Source organism: Ostrinia nubilalis, chromosome 15 (assembly GCF_963855985.1).
Source record: "Ostrinia nubilalis chromosome 15, ilOstNubi1.1, whole genome shotgun sequence".
NCBI classification, from domain to species: Eukaryota; Metazoa; Arthropoda; class Insecta; order Lepidoptera; family Crambidae; genus Ostrinia; species Ostrinia nubilalis.
This window is the reverse complement of record NC_087102.1, coordinates 7955581-7971999: the sequence shown is the minus strand read 5'-3', so window position 1 is coordinate 7971999 and position 16419 is coordinate 7955581. Positions and strand designations below refer to the sequence as shown.

Below are 16419 nucleotides of genomic sequence, written 5' to 3'. Positions count from 1 at the left end.
AGAAGAAGAATACATTCAACATAGTACGCGCTAACTATTATAAAATGTGTGATCCATTCTCTATAATCTGTGGTGGGATAGGAAGTGACGTATGCTACCTATTGAGCGGTTGTCTTTGGCCGCCACAAGGAAAAGGCGCGGGAAGAAAGCCTAAGTTCTTCAACTTATTTCAATTGTTAAGAAGTGAAATGAAAAATAATTACAGTAAGTAAGTACCAAATTTTACTATTTTTATTTTATTTTATGTTTATAAACGCCAACTGTAATCGGGTCACATTATTATTTACTTAAGGCAGGGTAAAATCGAAAACGTAGTTCACATTAGAAAACGCCTCACAGTGCACGGTATTTCTTAAGGCTTGTACATAATTTTTTAACTCCATTGGTTCATAAACAGGCGCTTTTACTTTTCCAATAACCATTAACTGAACAAGATCGTTGAGCATAACATCCTTTTCAACGCTAGATGCTTGTGCATCCCAGTCGTTTAAGTGAAATCTACAAAATGTGGCATCACAACGTAGGAATTGCTTTACTAATGGCATGGCAAAGGCACATCCGTAATAAACTATAACTCCGTCGCGTTCTAGCAACTTTAGCATTATATCTTCGTATCTGCCACCCAAACAGTTTAGTGCTAAAATTGGCCTGTTAAGAGACGTATTAAATACGGTCAGTTCTTCAGCTTCATCCAAGGTATAGACTGCAGTGGCGCCCAGATCAAGGAGACGATTTTTTACAGCTTCATATCCGCAATGATTGGCGACAATGTTAACTGTGTTAATTCCCCAAGCCTTGCACAACTGAATCACACATTGTCCACAAGGGCTATTGGCGGCATTTTGGATAACCGTATCTCCAGGTTTGACTTCTAAGAAGTCTTTGATCATTCTATAAGCTGTGCATGGTGCTATACTCAACATTGAAGCTTCAGGAAGAGGAAGGTTAGGGGATACGACATGGATGTCTCTCTCGTGGTATATGCCGTAATATCGCCAAGTGCCTAGTAATCTGGAACTAAGTACCACCCTTTCACCAGGCTTTACAGTGCAAACGTGACTTCCAATCTCCACTACGTCACCTACACCCTCGTCGCCAGGAATAGCGGGTAAACAAGGCAAGGCAACTCCTTTACCTGAAATTATAGTTTTATTAAAAATTTTACTTTAAAATGAATCTCTAACATGTATTTTACTTAGTTTATAATTTCATAATGTGGGGAAATTGGAAGGAAGAATGAAAATAAAAGTAATTAAGTGAATTTCGAAAGAACGCAAAAGAAGCATTTATTTATCTGTTCATTTCCAATAGTGGTTGTTATAAGTGTTTAAAGTATAAAAACACATTTTATGTGTATATTATTTTATATTTTTTACATTTCAAATAACAAGCATAAGTAACAGTAAAATAACAAAATTAGGAACTAAAATCTAAGATGTATTTACATCCAGTGAACCCTTTTGAGCTCAAGGCATTACCCAAAGCTTCCTCATAATGATCAAATTTCACCATCTTATGAACTGGGCCTTTCAGCTTGTTTTCACACATCAAATTAACAATATCATTTATCATTTGATCTTTGTCTGCTTGGTTGGCTTTTTCACTCCAAGCTGTCATCCAAAAGCCATGGAAAGAAAGATTTTTAAAAATAAATGCTGAAGTTGGAATGTTAACTGGCTCCCTAGACATTCCCCCATAAGTGACCATCTGGGCAGAATGTTGTAAATGCCTTAACATTTCCAAGGAATTTTTCCCACCAACACAATTAAGGGCCAATGATGGCTTCTCAATCTTCTTTTCTTTAAATATATTTGTTGTCCTTAGTTCCTCCTCTGTAAGGACATAAGTGGCACCTAAGCACTCTAGATATTTCTTCAGTTCACAGATATCAGGTCTGTTTCTAACAATATTAATATTTTTAACCCCCCATGCTTTGCATATCTGTATCACATTTTGCCCACAGGCACCATTAGCACCATTTTGTATTACTACCAGCCCTTCCTTGACTGGCTTAAAATCTGTTAACATTCTATATGCTGTGCATGGATTTACAGTAAGTGTGGCTGCTTCTACCACGCCAAGATTGTCAGGGACCACTCTCAAAATGTCTTTGTTAAATGTTGCAATATCCCTCCATGTGCCTTGAACGGGCTTTGTCACAATTACTTTATTTCCAGGGCATACACCTTTAACTTCTTTTCCAATATCTTCAACAATGCCAACACCTTCATTTCCAGGTATAGACGGTAGATTCACCTTAACTGGATACTTTCCTGGAGAAGTAAAAATGAAATAATGTTAAGACTTACCTATTTCAAAAATATACGAAGACAAAAATCAAAATTGATAAAAAAAAAGCAAAAAAGTACCTTTTCGTATTTATCTTGAGTTTTATTCATTGTTTTGAATACTTTTATTACCACAGTAAGAAAGATTTTAATCTGAAAAAAGATAAGCTTGCTAATCTAGTGTAGTAGTACCTTGTATGGTGTTTATATCAGCTGGGTTGACTGGGGCGGCTAGCATTCGAACTAGCACGTCTTGGCTACCCAGAGGAGGCACAGAACATTCTCTAAATTTTACAACATGAAGAGGATCTCCAAATTCATTGTACACAAGTTGTTTTGACATCAGGTTTCTCATCCCAATCTTTCGATTCGCTGTATTTAAAATACTTGATAGCAAATTCCTTGAGTATGGTAGAAACGCCATGTTTATATTGATTGCTTTTCTGTGTTTTCTTCTTGAATTAAACAGAGTTTTAAAGAAATATATTGATCCGGATAATTGTAAAAAAATCCTTGTATTTTTTTTACTGTGAATGATTGACACGATTGACACCAATTGATTTGACACTGACAGTTGACAGCTATCAACCATTTGACAAATAATTTTTTTCGTACGAATTTATGGCTTTGAAACATTGGTAAATTAGAATTGTTCCTAATATTTCAGTTTTTGTGTGCATTTTACACTCTGGCTGGCAGTAGGGTTTATTTAAAAAATACGAAGTGGACTGACTTTGTATAGCCCGACCAGGAACATAAAAACCCTCGCCATGTTGCGGAAAACTAATGGTACTAATTTCTTTTAATGGCAACAGTAACTGAAAACTTCATTGACATGTCACCTTGCATGTCAGTCTATTGCTGTCAAAGTGTAAACAAACTTTATTTTAAATGTGCGCAATTGATTTTGTGAATTAAATTGCTAAAATATTTTTATAGTCGTAAAAGAAAAGTGGTTCACCACGTGTTAAAGTATTTGTCGAAGAGAAATACTAAGGGTTCGGACAATATTTTCATTGAATAATGTTTCCGACAAAGGTTGTCAAATTGACTGACATGTTTATCGTATAGTACAGTCCACTATAAAAATTAGCTGTGGTTTGTTTCAACTACCTATTTTAAAATTTATTGGCACTTTCTAAATGTTGAATTTTATGGAATTGGGAAAGAAGTACCGAGTTTGAAGCGTTCATGAGCAGACATTGCAGTTGAATATTCAAGTTCTGAATTTGATTATTGATGAATAATAAAATAAATCCTGCTAGCTCGATTGATGGTTTCATTTAATTTATTTAAACCAGGTTACCTATATAATATATTTTCGTTAATTTATGAAAATATCAAATTAGCCCGTAATCTTGAATCCTGTTACATAAAGTTAGCCTATTAATTTAACACAGGTACGACTGTACTCAGTGTTGCACTATCAAATGCAATTGACGCGCCTCTATGCCAGGGTTTTTATGTTCCTGGTCAGGCTATACCAGAAGTTTCAGCGAGGGAAGGGGGGCGGGGGGCAGTTTAGGTTATAGTTCCAAAACACTGGACTGTCCTGTCGATGACATTGACAGTGGGGCGCCACCGTCCATACCGGATCGCTGGTTCAGATTTTTGCCATGTTGGAAACCATATAGTTGAACGATGGTAGCGCCCCCCTGTCATTGAGTTTGGTGGGACAGTTCAGCGTGGGTCATCTATACCTTATATTTATCTAGGTATGTCCTGTCATAGAATTGTATAGATGACCCACGCTGAACCACGGGCTGAACTGTCCCACCAAACTCAATGACAGGGGGGCGCTACCATCGTTCAACTATATGGTTTCCAACATGGCAAAAATCGGAACAAGCGATCCGGTATTGACGGTGGCGCCCCGCTGTCAATGTCATGGGTAGGACAGTTCAGTATTTTGGAACTATAGCCTAAATCATGATTATTTTAATCAAATTAATTGATTAAAAAATTAATTGATTAGTGCCAACACTGGTGCCAACCCTACCAAAATAGGTATAAATTTTGCCAGGGCCGTCTTTAACCTACTAGGGGCCCTGGGCACTTAAGGATCAAGGGGGGCCTATATCATCTGGAGAAAGGTCTTTTGAGTAGACAGGGTCTTCCCCTTCGGTCGCGGGGCCCTGGGCACGTGCCCAAAGTGCCCAGTGGGAAAGAGGGGCCTGAATTTTGCTAGCTCTTTAGAAGCTTTGTCTCTGTTCCGTTTCTTTACTCATGTGGTATAAGTAAAGAGATGCATTTTAGTAAATTAATCTTTATTTTAATTTTCAAGCAGTTTGTTTGATTTCTATATCTTTGAGGAAACGGTTGACGCGCATATCCAGGTCTCGCTGTGCAAGAGGTGCAGCTGCTGAAGGTGGCTGTGTGGCTTCAGGTGGAGGCATCAAAGGTTTGGGGGCGCGGAAACGCCGCGCTCGAGTCAGCTGCCAGGTGGCACTAGTGTTGCGAAGTCCACCATGCTTTACTCCTGCTTCACGATCCACTGCTGCAACAACTGGTCGAGGAACACTGTAAAGGAAAATCTTTTGATTTAACTTGGAATAGATAATAGCTTTTGTTTTATAGCTAAGAAAGAAGCGCTTACTTTGCTAATTTAGTATGCTAATATTAAATTAAAATTTTAAACTTACTATCCCATAGTGATAGCTGCTCGTAATCTTGCAGGTGCTATAACAGACGGCAGTTCCGATGATGAATTCCTTTTCAAGCCTGCAGCAAAAAAGTGATTGGTTAGTTGTAACAATAGGTAACATCTACTGGGATGCATTTGTGAAAAATTAACAAGTATTTACTTAGTTTGATGAGAGCTTTTCAAGTAATTAAGATTGATTTAATGATAGATCTAATTTGAAGGCACCAGTTGTACCGGATATGACTACTGCATTTCGCTACAAAATGCTTTTAAAAGTATGTTACAAATATTATAAGCCAGACAGATGCTAACCAGAATATTTAATATTTGAGATGGAGGTTTTGTCCCTCCACTTCTGTGAGCAGACTGGGCAGACGGCGCGCCGTATCGACCACCGAGGAATTTCTTCGCGCTGAGGTTCATTTGCCATTTTAAACGCCGGAATTTCAAGTTGTATCTGAAAAGGGTGAGTTACAAACATTAATTTATTGAATGAAGGGATTTTATTAAATAAAAAGTATTAAGTGTTGTGTTTTTCCTTTGATTGCAGTTAATAATTAAAAAGCCTTTAAGTAAAGCATTAAAGTAATCCTAAAGAAATTTAAATGATGTTGAAGCTACTCGTATATACCAACCGGTGCTGTGGTTGTGGTGGTAAACGCCAGTATGGATGGGATGTCCATGTCCCGACGTGTTGACATGCGGGAGACGCGGGAGCGGGACACGCTGCGTTCGGTAGCGCGCATACTTAACCCGTGAACGCAGGCTTCGCTGGATTCACTGGAGAAATTAAACAAATAAAAACAAGGTTTAGAAGAGCAACTCAAGACGTCTTAATGTTCATCTACTGGTGTTTAAAAAGGGCCAACTCAAACTTTTCCGTTCGAATCGGTTACTCCATAAGTGAATTTTGATTATGTAATAATTTGTCTTAACAAAATTAAGTTATGGTGCTCTGGCAGAATTTCCGGCTACATAGAATGCATTATTCAGGAAATGGATTAAAAAAGCAATCAGGAGCATCATTAAAGGATTTTCATTAATTATAACTTGCGTTAATTAAGTAATAAGAGAGTACATCAAGTAGGTAATTAATTACTTAATAAAAAAGAATTTCATCAAGATAGAGTGGCATTATTGGACACTATTATCCCTTTCAGCCCAGCCGAACACAATTGTGACGTTAGTTTAAAGAAAAATTTTGGCGGTATTTTAAGGCGTAAGTGATCGGGCCCACAGCCGCACGATTGTGACGGATATGCTCTATCTATTGGTGTGAGTAAGATAGCCAGCAAGCGCCGCGAAATTCAAATTAAAACGGGTTCATTTTGCCGTTGCTCTTGTTTGGGGTATCGCTGCGTGTGAGTGAATCTAATTACATTAAAATTATGTTATTGCTATGTTATTATTGTGATTTATAGTTAATTATGAACTGTTTTACGTAACAGTCAATAAATTTGTTCGTATTTTTGGTAAATTTTCAAGAAAAAGTGTCACAGAAGTATTAAGTCACAATTGTATCACTGCGGGCCCAACTAGGTACTACATTGCAATGGCTAGATCATTATTTTTCCTTAATTACGATACAATTGGGGAGTAACTGGAACAGTATAGCATGGTAGATGTTCATGAGGCATGTGTGCAAGATTGGAAGATTCTTACTCCTCCAAGAATGATGCTCCACTCTCATCTTTGAGGGCAACCCCCAATCAAAGTGACGGCAAATGGACAAAAAAAAAGATTTCGTGGCAAGACTACTAGTCAAGCTCAAGATAATTAAACTAATGAACAGCCCAAATCATATGCGGAGTACTCAGAAATTTATTTTAAAGTCAATCTGTTTGTAAAGTTTGCTATCGCTGCTGCGCTATATTACATGGCCGAAAAGGGCCAGCAAATGAAATCACAATGTACATCTAATGAAATCCAAATAATCTTTGGGGTTCATGGGACTATGAATTGCATTAAATGCCCTCGAATTAAAATGTTTTGTATTGTGACTTTGAATGAGTTGGGCCCACGTTGATACAATTGTACGCCCCCTGAAAAACCATGAAAACAACATAGGACCACTGAAAATGTTCAATATTCATTTTCTCTGATCCCCAAAGATAATGAATATCGAGTTTTTTTATTACTACCTTGTTTAGTTTCGTCGTGGGTCTGAAAGGGTTATAGCTCTGAAATTGTTGCGTAACATAATTATAAATACAAAACTACAAAGGTTTTTTTTTTACCACAATTTTTATTTTGCCACGCCACGCCCAACTACTTACTTTATTATAAAATGAATCTTTTGAAAATTTTTGGTAATGAGACCAAAGACATGAATAATTTGTACCAAAACGTCAAATAATACGCTCGCCAATCGTGCATATCTCGAAGAAGAAAAAAACCATCTTAAATAACTTAAGTACATACTTATACACAATATTAACAAATAAACCAACAACCATCCTTATCGAACATATAAAACACAAGAAAACTTCGTGAAAGTTGTAACTTAATAGACGTAATTGAATCGAAAGTGAAAGTTAAGTGGGAAAACGGGCATTTTTTTGCTAATGTGTCATTGTCCCCCGATGTCAAACTTTAATATTGCATCATTTTCATCTCAGAGACGTTCATAAAGATGTAACTCATTATAAAACTCTATACAGGGTGGAAACGATAAGTGATCTCACTTATCGGTTACAGAATATACTGGAACTATTCCAAAATTCAATGTTTCCAGCTTCCATACTAAATGTATGCCGACGACACCATTATTAGGAGTGTAATTTATTTTTTGGGGCATTTCACGCGAAGCGGACAGCGAAAATAAAACTTTACTTCCGGTTTTCTATGTGAACAAAAAAGAAATTTCAAATTTGTAGTAAATAGTAAGAAACACAGTTATTTATTCTCAAAAGTCCAATAGTCAGTTTGTTTTAAATCAAATGTAATAATAGCAGTAATAGCTTCAGAAAAATCTGTTCCTAAAATTTTACCAATTTTTTGAACGATCATAAAAAATAAACTAAGCATCATAAAAAAATTATAATGATGCACATCCATTCAGGTCATATAGCAGTACATTTAATCCAAATATGAACAAAATCCAAAACCTGACTTGATTTTCGCTGTCCGCTTCGCGTGAAATGCCCCTTTTGTTAATAATAAACTTAATAAGTCGGTTAAATAAACTCGTTACTTCCATCTTATTTAAAATTATTTGTGAAAAACATTAGTTTTAGGCTTTACTTGTTATAAAATTATCAAGAGATGAGTGCCATGACTGTGATAGTACTAAATGTATGGAAGACGGAAACATTGAATTTTAGGATAGATCCAGTTTATTCTGTAACTTGATATTGATACCGTTGGATAGAGCTCGTGAAGCACTTTTAGGATCATCAGTTTTACGATATTTGTATAGTTTTTAAAATTATGTAACTTTACCAAATGTATATTATATAATAGAAGCTGGAAACATTGAATTTTCGGATGGTTCCAATTAATTCTTAAATCTATTATTAGCACCGTTTTAAAGAACTCGTGAAGCACTTTCAGGATCAGTAACCAGTTTTTCGATATCTTGTATAGTTTAGAAATAATCGGGTGAGATCACTTATCGTTTCCACCCTGTATATTAGACCGTGATATGCTTTTTCGTAGCTGGTTCGAAAATAGCTCTCCTTTCGATTGTATGTGTCAGTGTGGCTTAGTGATTAGGGTGATCGTAAGTTGATCCGATCAAGCGAATTGAGTTATCTATGATAGCTTGTAGAGTTCTAAACAAAGTAGGTAGGTAAAGTCACGGAATGAAAAGGTTCGTCAGTTTTCAAATTGATTCCTTCAACGAATCGCGAGCACATATTACCTTTTGAAACTATGTTACAGAATAATCTCGAGTTAGAGAAAATAATCTTTACCTGTTCGTCAGTAAAGTTCAAAATTATTCAGATTAAAGTTGTTTGACGGTTTATCTTGTCAAGAAGAATATTATGATTGATAAACTAAAACCTTGTTGGTTCAACCTGCCATTATTATTTCTATTAAATAAAAAAAAACTATTGTCAATTGGTCAATGTCATCATTGCATTGCACTGATGGGATAGAAAAATAAACAAGCAAAACCTTATTCGTTAGCAAACGTCATATTTATTTAAATGTTAGCAGCACTGTTTCTTGTACTGTTATGTTGGCAGGTTTGACTCTTACAGTATCTAGTGCAAGCGAAAAACGACACTAAGGTGACGAACCTTTTCATTCCGCGACTGTACATAGTCATACAAAAACTTACTCGTCAGAAATGTCATCACGCGGTAGGTCTAATGTTTGATCTTGTGCCTCCTGCATCTCACGGCTTTGGGCGCGCACCATGTCGAGCAGTAACGTCTCGTGTCCGCCTAAGTCGTCGGACCTACGGCGAAAAGAAAGGGAGTACATCGTCCTCTGTATAGCTAGACTACAAAAGAAGTCCTAAAACCACTTGGAATTTGGAATTCTTTTTAAATAAAAATAAAAGGGAATAAAAAAATTAAAAAGTATTTTTTAAATCTACCTGTTAGATTCACGCCATTGGGAATGATGCTATGATCTATTGGTTTAGTTGGTGAACTCCTATTTCCATTAGAGTGGACTGCGGTAGGTTACGAGATTTTCCATTCGAGAGTTCTACTGCGGTCTAATCGTACCGATTCATGTAGAGTCTACTGAAACGAATACGACAACATCTAAAACTTTTCCTAAGTAAAAAAACTAATTTCAGTCAAGCGTTCACCAGTTATTTTCCCTAGTCATGTGAAAAACTAACTTAGATAACTTAGATTCGAAGCACTGAAACAATGTGATGTTTACTCAATACATGCGTGACATAATAAAACTTATTATACCGTTATTATTTTATACTCACAACATGCTGCCAGTGCCCGTGTAAGTGCCATAGAGGTCGCTCTGCTGGGAGAGCATAGAGGTGAGGTATCGGGGACTTGGCGAGCTCGACGAGGAGCTGTCCCGGCGGTTTGCGCGCACCCTCGTCAGCAGATCTGTGTAGGGGGTGCTGTCGTTCGTCATGAACGAGATCCGTCCGCCTCCTTGCTCATGGCTTTCGTTTTGCTTTTTGGCTCTTGAAAAAAATAATTGGTCAAATAATAAACGGTTCAAACTTATTAAGATAAGAACAATTTCCTTTGATTAAATGTACGATTTTTATTAACGTTTACGAAAATAATTAAGATGGATAATTTATTTGCGTTGTAAGAGAAAAGAGACTAAGCTTTTTTAATCTGAAAAGGATCATCGAAATACCTACGTCATGTAGGTTCTTGCAAAACAACTTTTACAAGGTGCCAATAAAGGTACCTACGCGACATAAAAAGTGACGGACATTTCAATAATACTGGTACGATTGTAGGTCATTGCATTGGTAAACAATTCATTTGATCGCTTGTGTTGATAGAGCTTTTAAAAGCATATGCAAATAAGTCAACAAATGGTTCCATCCGAATTGAATTGAATTTGAATGTCCTCGGGACAAAGTTGTGGAACTTTGATTATTAATTTGAGTTATTGTTTGCAGATTGCTGTACCCAGAAATATTAGTCACATTTACCATCCAGTAAATGGACTTTGTTTATGACGTTTCTCATTAAAATATATCCCACAAGATTGCTCTACCGCGCTTATTTATTATGTATCCTACATGTTACTGCGCGTAATTTTAAGGCGTTCTAAAAACAGTTATGTGCATAAAACCTCATCAGGTTTTTATTTTACCGCCCGTTGCGAATTCGTGAAACAAACAATTGTTCGTCGAATTGTTTCGATTTTATGTCGAAGTAGAACGCACAAGGATGCCGGCCATCATCTGTGTTGGAGTGACTTTTACTTGCAGTCCGTGACTCACGGGGATGACTCAGATTTTATGCTAGTTATAGTAGGTGCGTTGGTAACAAGCAATAGTAGTTGAGACATCTACGTAATACTTGTTTCGTGGTCGTGGGCCTTGAAGCCAATCTCAGTGCGGTTGACTCTACACACCGTTTCTTAAAAAACTGACTCAAAGTTTATTTTCAGTTCGATAGTATACAATAATTATTATTGATGCAGCTTGAGGATGTTACTTGCAGTAGCATATGTATTTTTTAATTAATATAAAATATAATTAATAGTTAACATGAATTTCTATTATATTCATAATACATTCATACTAACGGATACTAACATGCAATAGGCAAGTTGGAATTCAAATACCCAGTCCAAGTGCCTATAAACTCCTTTGAATGACAACTCTAGTGAAAGTTTTTGTCAGTTGTGTTATAATGTGTTTGCAACGTAATAATTTGATAATGCATTCTATACGGTCTATACGGTATTTTGACGCGAATGGTCCGATTTTGGTATTATAACGTGTAGTGCAATTAGCTTGTCTTGTAAAATCGAAATAACAAATGGATGGAAAATACATGGAACAAAGTATTTACCTACTTACCTAATATTGTTCTGAAGTTCATTGTTTATTAGGAACTATTTTATGGAAAATATGGAGAAAGCCAAAGTCTTGACACTTGATGTACTTTATTAGTGTTTATTGAATGAAGAGAAATGTAAACAATCATATTTGTACAGTAAAGACTGTAATTTCTATGATAATGGAAAAGCATTTCATCGATATTTGATATCTTGTACTTACATTGCAACGCGCTGGGCGCCGTAAACTTTGGAATAGCGGTTCTTCCAATTGCCATTTTTCTTCCAATTTGATTCAGGTTTTCTAAAACATCAAACAGAATAGGTGTATTATCAAAATATGAGCCATAACTTCATTATAACATTTCAGCTCTAGGTTTCTTATTAATTTGAAATTATGAATAACGCTTTCGAAATAAAGAATAAGCGCGTAAAGAAAGTAGGTAACTGATTCGAAACAAACTCTTAACAAAAATGATGAAATGTGAGTAAAAAAAGTTATTTTAGTCACATTTCATCACTTTTGTTTTTGACGAATACTTTGAAGTCAAAGTTTTCGTAATTTTTCTTGTAAATTATTCTCGGTTCTTCAAAAGTACCTAGTAATTATGATTATTTATGGCTTCATAAATTTCGCAACACAATGTAGATCTTTAACCATGAACTTAATTGGTCATATTTTTTTAGAAAGAAGGAGGAGGGTATGAGATTATTTATTACCTATCGACTTTTTCCTGGATGCTTGTATGTTTTTTGTTGCCAAAACTGCTTGAACTACCTATTTTCTTAAAGGACCCTTGATCTTGATGAAAATCTTAGATATTTAAAATCCAGACCTGTGGACCTGGCATGATTTTTGTGGACTATAAGTGTATCAGCAGAACTCTACACTGACAAGATGTATAGCATACCTAGCCATAAAAAGTGTAATGAAGAAGGTAAATAGGTAAACATCGTATTGGTGTTTCCTTAGCTTGGGAAACACCAATACGATGTTTGATCCTTCAGTAATTAAGCTTCGAACAGGCGTGTTATGATGATGACTTTATTAATTGGTTAGTACCAATATGATAAGTGATCGTAGAGTTTGTTGCAGCACCTTTTTATAACTTTATTCGCAAAAATATTCAACTATTACCTTTACGTATAGAGAGTTAGATCTCGGTCAAGTCAAGCCTAAAAACTATTCACTGAATTTCAAAAATACTCACTCCATTATCCAAGTCGCTCTTTAGGTTTAGAGAAATCTACTTGTAAAATATTAAAAAACTTTTATGTAATGACATCAAAACCAACCTATCTCACAGACTCCATGTTGACGTTTATTTTTTTTTATAAGTGGTCGTCATATTTAAACCTTCTTGTTTTTGTGACATTTTGTTATTAAAAACTTTTTGACTATGAGCACGATACCGCTTGCTTGGTTTAAAAAAACATTAGCCGCATCGTGGCCGCATTGTGCAAAAATACCTGTTGCCGCGGGGTTTTATTGGGGTAAGGTCTACAACTAATAGTAAGTGGAGCGGTCACTTGTTGAACACTGCTCTTAGGGGTAATTCCTTGGTCTACCAAGGTCAAATTATTATCCCCGCAAAAAAAGAAAAGAAATAAAAAAGCATGCGTTGCTTTTTTCGGGTTTTTTTGTAATGAATAAAACAAATTTTCAATTAATGAAAGGCTTTAATTTACATAAAAGTATGTTCCAAGGGAGTTCATCGTGCCTAATTTTATGAATATTTGATTACTAACGTGAATTAATTTAGACTCGTCATTAGATGCGAACGTTTTCTAAACAATCTCGTGAGATATCGTTGCCGATTCTTATTAACCCATAAAAACTTGACCTTATGTTTCTGAAATTGCTTATTCATTTCATCTATCGCTAATGCTAAAGCCTTTCCAATGTTTATTACAATGTGGTACTCCTTTCTGCTGTTTGTAAATTATATTCTAGGTTTGTGTATTATTAACAACTGTTCAGTGGTTTTGTTTTTAGTAATTTAATGCGTATTAAATTAATTAAGAACAAATTTTGTTCGTCGTTCTTTCGTCTTTGAAAATTATAACAAACGTTACTTTTATTAATTTTATTTAAACAAATTATAAATTTTTCAACCTTTATTAAAAATATTTGCACTGAAATTATAAACCGGCGTTCTTTTTAAAGATGCTGTCTGTATTTTTTTTTAAAATAAGTAAGTATATTTTATTTTACATTGATGAACATAGCAATTACGATTTCGCACTAGGATACAATTATGTAAGCGGTAAAAATATTGTATACTGCCACACACGAGCCTTATTTAGAAACACGATCACCTTGAGATCTATTGACCTGTAACGAGCTAGCCTGTCTGTAGCTCTAACGTTACAATATCATGTACCTATTCGACTCTACGATATCCATTTCAGAGAATATACCTATTAAATCTAGTTTATTGAGGTTGTTTCGTGAAGTTGATTTTAGATTAACAGTTAGCTTCACAGATGTCAACGCATGTGTAAGCCAATCCACCATTTGAAAGCTAACCATCTCGTGGGAGCGCGTCTCAGCTGTGTCAGCATTTGTTTTGTGTCGCAGCATTTAGTGCTCCAATGCGATTTGATAAGTAATTTGATTGTGGCTTGTTGTGGCGGCGGCGGGGGCGGCGCGCCTTCGCCGCAGGCCGGCCTGTCTCCCGAGCCTGTAGTCGCTCCGACCGCGATCGCCCGCGCGCACGTCGCGATCTCTCGCGCCGCACGCAACACGCTCGACGATAACGCGCCCTATTTTGAACGCAACAACACTCTAGCTACAATAACTGCTCATTCACAACAGTGTGCGGTTGTAAAACTACGGGCCATTATTCAATAACAAACGAAATCGAAGGATCGGCCCGAAACCGGCTCTGTGACCATATGATCCGCATTGTGTCCGTCTGAACTGCACGGTGATCTCCGGCATCGGCGCGCAGTCACGATGTGGATCGGCAATTGAGAAGTGCATTTGTCTCTTTGTCTAGACATCCGTGTGAAGATGACTCAATGACAGAGGACTTTCTCGCGTGTGTTTGGTTCTGTGACATGGTTATGTTGGAGATGTGAATGTTGACGTTTCTGGTGGTGCAAATTGGATAGTGCGATGGCTGGTGTTAGTGAGGAGGGTGGCGTGGAGGAGGTGTCCCCGGTGGCCGGTGGTCCCGGGGAGGGCCGCAAGCGCGGGCTGAGCGGGTCCATGTCGCTGCGCACGCGCAAGCTGGGCCGGCGGCTGTCGCGCAGCATGTCCATCGTGGCGCTGAAGCTGCCGGAGAAGGCCCACAGCATCACGAGGTCCTCGTCTAAGCTGATGCGATCCGCCAATCGGGACAAGAAGAATCGCTCGTTTGACCTCTCCATCATACTTCCGGATAAAACTCAGAAACAGGTGGGCTTTAGTGATTTAGTAGATGCTAGATCCTGATCTAAGCAACAACATTACATAAGTAAAATGAAATAGGTAGGTAAGTATGTAAAATATCCTCAGTGTTGAACGTAGAACTCACTGTTTACATTCACCGACTCTACATTTCAAAATGTATACTTTCTTTGTTTCTAAACTATAAAACACCAACGTTTCATTCACTTTAATTTCTTCATTACTTACTTACCGCTTGACATTACTGCCTTGCGAATTAAAATAATTAAGACGTTAAGCATTAATTAAAAGCTGAATGGTGAGGAGAGCTTTAAAAATGAGAAAATGGTTGCACTTTAGCAGTGCTTAAAGTTTCTGAAGCTCATTGAATCGAAGATTGAAGAAGTGATTAATAATGTTATTATATTATCAACTTATAGCTAAGCAATAGTTGCAACCTTGCTATGTGATTCATAGTCGATTACACTAATGAACAATGACTGTTTCTTTGATTTAGATATTAAAAAATATCAGGCTAATTTTATTTCAAATAATAATATCTATTTTTATTGATTCGTAACATGTTACCGTTTATTATACTATTAACAATAATTTATAATCTGCTGTAGATTTACTTTCTATCGAAATCGCATGTCTTACAAGTGTTTTATTACTTTCGCCAAATTATCGATTCCTGTAATTATCTGCGATAACATTATTTGATAAAGGTATAAGTGATTTGAAACTTAGGTAAATTAATCGATAATATCAATACAATTCATACTCATTTAATATTTTTAGTGGTCAGTACTGAATTGATTGATCCAGTTAAAAGTTAACACAAAATATTGTACAGACTGACCATATTAACCTTTTGAATCGCATTCAACAATAATTCTTTTGTCAGTCCACGAACACGCTCCTAAACGAGAAGTAACAATGTAGGCAGACACATTTGGTTTGCGCTATGTGCTGTGCATTCAAATGTGTCTCGATCGGCTGATGCATTTCGCTGGTGTTTCGCCATAGCATCGCCCACACTGCTGATTTCTCCATTGATACAATAATGAGTTCAACAGTGGCGCACTAAGGAACTCCTTCCTTTATTGTTGCATTCTAAGTGGCTCTATCCCATCTTGATACTTGTCAGAAATTGGCTATCAAAAAAACCAAAGTTGTGGTCGTGGATTCATATCCTGTCGGGAGCCAATAATTTTTGATTACATGATTACTTTTGATTGAACGAAATTCTTAGCCTCAACTACTTATAAAACTTTTAGCGCTCAGTTTGGCAATATTCAAAGTAAAAATATCCAATCATGTTCTTTGCAATTTGATAGGAAATTGATGGCATACTTGGTTATCTTCAAACGGTCGTTGATTCTCAATTATCCTAATAACATCGAATTGAATGGAAAGTCGAATTGGATTAGAGCAATTACTATGTAATCAATCAATCGAAGTTGATCAACTCAATACTCGCAAAACCCTATTTTGATGTTAGCTATTATTCTTAGAATCGTTTGTATCCGATTGCATCGAGAAAGCCTAGTTATTTTCACTTATTGTGTGTAAAACATAAAAGGCATAATTGAATTAACCAAATGAAAAACACCAATTTTGATTTAATACGTAGATAGTGACCCTTTTGAAAGCCTTTT

The 16419-nt window shown here is 36.4% G+C and overlaps 3 protein-coding genes across 4 annotated transcripts in view; 1 reads left to right on the top strand and 2 right to left on the bottom strand.

Moving 5' to 3' along the window:
• Window positions 1–209: 209 nt before the first annotated feature.
• Window positions 210–2844, bottom strand: LOC135078864 (enoyl-[acyl-carrier-protein] reductase, mitochondrial). The gene is made up of 3 exons (XM_063973428.1): window positions 2481–2844; window positions 1446–2273; window positions 210–1135 (listed from the first exon to the last, which is right to left on the bottom strand). Exons 1-3 carry the CDS (start codon window positions 2710–2712, stop codon window positions 288–290), a joined length of 1908 nt encoding a protein of 635 aa, XP_063829498.1. The 5' UTR covers window positions 2713–2844; the 3' UTR covers window positions 210–287.
• A 1710-nt stretch (window positions 2845–4554) lies between these two features.
• Window positions 4555–12694, bottom strand: LOC135078478 (uncharacterized). 2 transcript variants are annotated; one of them, XM_063973023.1, is made up of 8 exons: window positions 12597–12694; window positions 11609–11689; window positions 9830–10042; window positions 9218–9337; window positions 5568–5712; window positions 5245–5389; window positions 4931–5009; window positions 4555–4808 (listed from the first exon to the last, which is right to left on the bottom strand). In XM_063973023.1, exons 1-8 carry the CDS (start codon window positions 12599–12601, stop codon window positions 4568–4570), a joined length of 1029 nt encoding a protein of 342 aa, XP_063829093.1. In that variant the 5' UTR covers window positions 12602–12694; the 3' UTR covers window positions 4555–4567. The 2 variants fall into 2 exon arrangements, with proteins under 2 accessions (XP_063829093.1, XP_063829094.1); XM_063973024.1 differs by lacking the exon at window positions 12597–12694 and adding an exon at window positions 12106–12214.
• Window positions 12695–14090: 1396 nt separating this feature from the next.
• Window positions 14091–16419, top strand: part of LOC135078870 (uncharacterized) — a 152160-nt gene continuing 149831 nt past the window's right edge. Inside the window, exon 1 of the mRNA XM_063973437.1 lies at window positions 14091–14788. Coding sequence (XP_063829507.1) covers window positions 14507–14788 — 282 coding nt within the window. The 5' untranslated portion in view covers window positions 14091–14506. The remainder of the gene's footprint in view (window positions 14789–16419) is intronic.

Coding starts and splice junctions, on each gene's coding strand:
- LOC135078864 (XM_063973428.1), bottom strand. CDS start 2,712: ATGGCGTTTCTACCATACTCAAGGAATTTGCTATCAAGTATTTTAAAT. Junction 2,274..2,480: donor TGATATAAACACCATACAAG/GTACTACTACAC, acceptor TTACTTCTCCAG/GAAAGTATCCAGTTAAGGTG. Junction 1,136..1,445: donor CTCAAAAGGGTTCACTGGAT/GTAAATACATCT, acceptor CTATAATTTCAG/GTAAAGGAGTTGCCTTGCCT.
- LOC135078478 (XM_063973023.1), bottom strand. Junction 5,713..9,217: donor CGTGATGACATTTCTGACGA/GTAAGTTTTTGT, acceptor TAATTTCTCCAG/TGAATCCAGCGAAGCCTGCG. Junction 5,390..5,567: donor CCACCACAACCACAGCACCG/GTTGGTATATAC, acceptor CACCCTTTTCAG/ATACAACTTGAAATTCCGGC.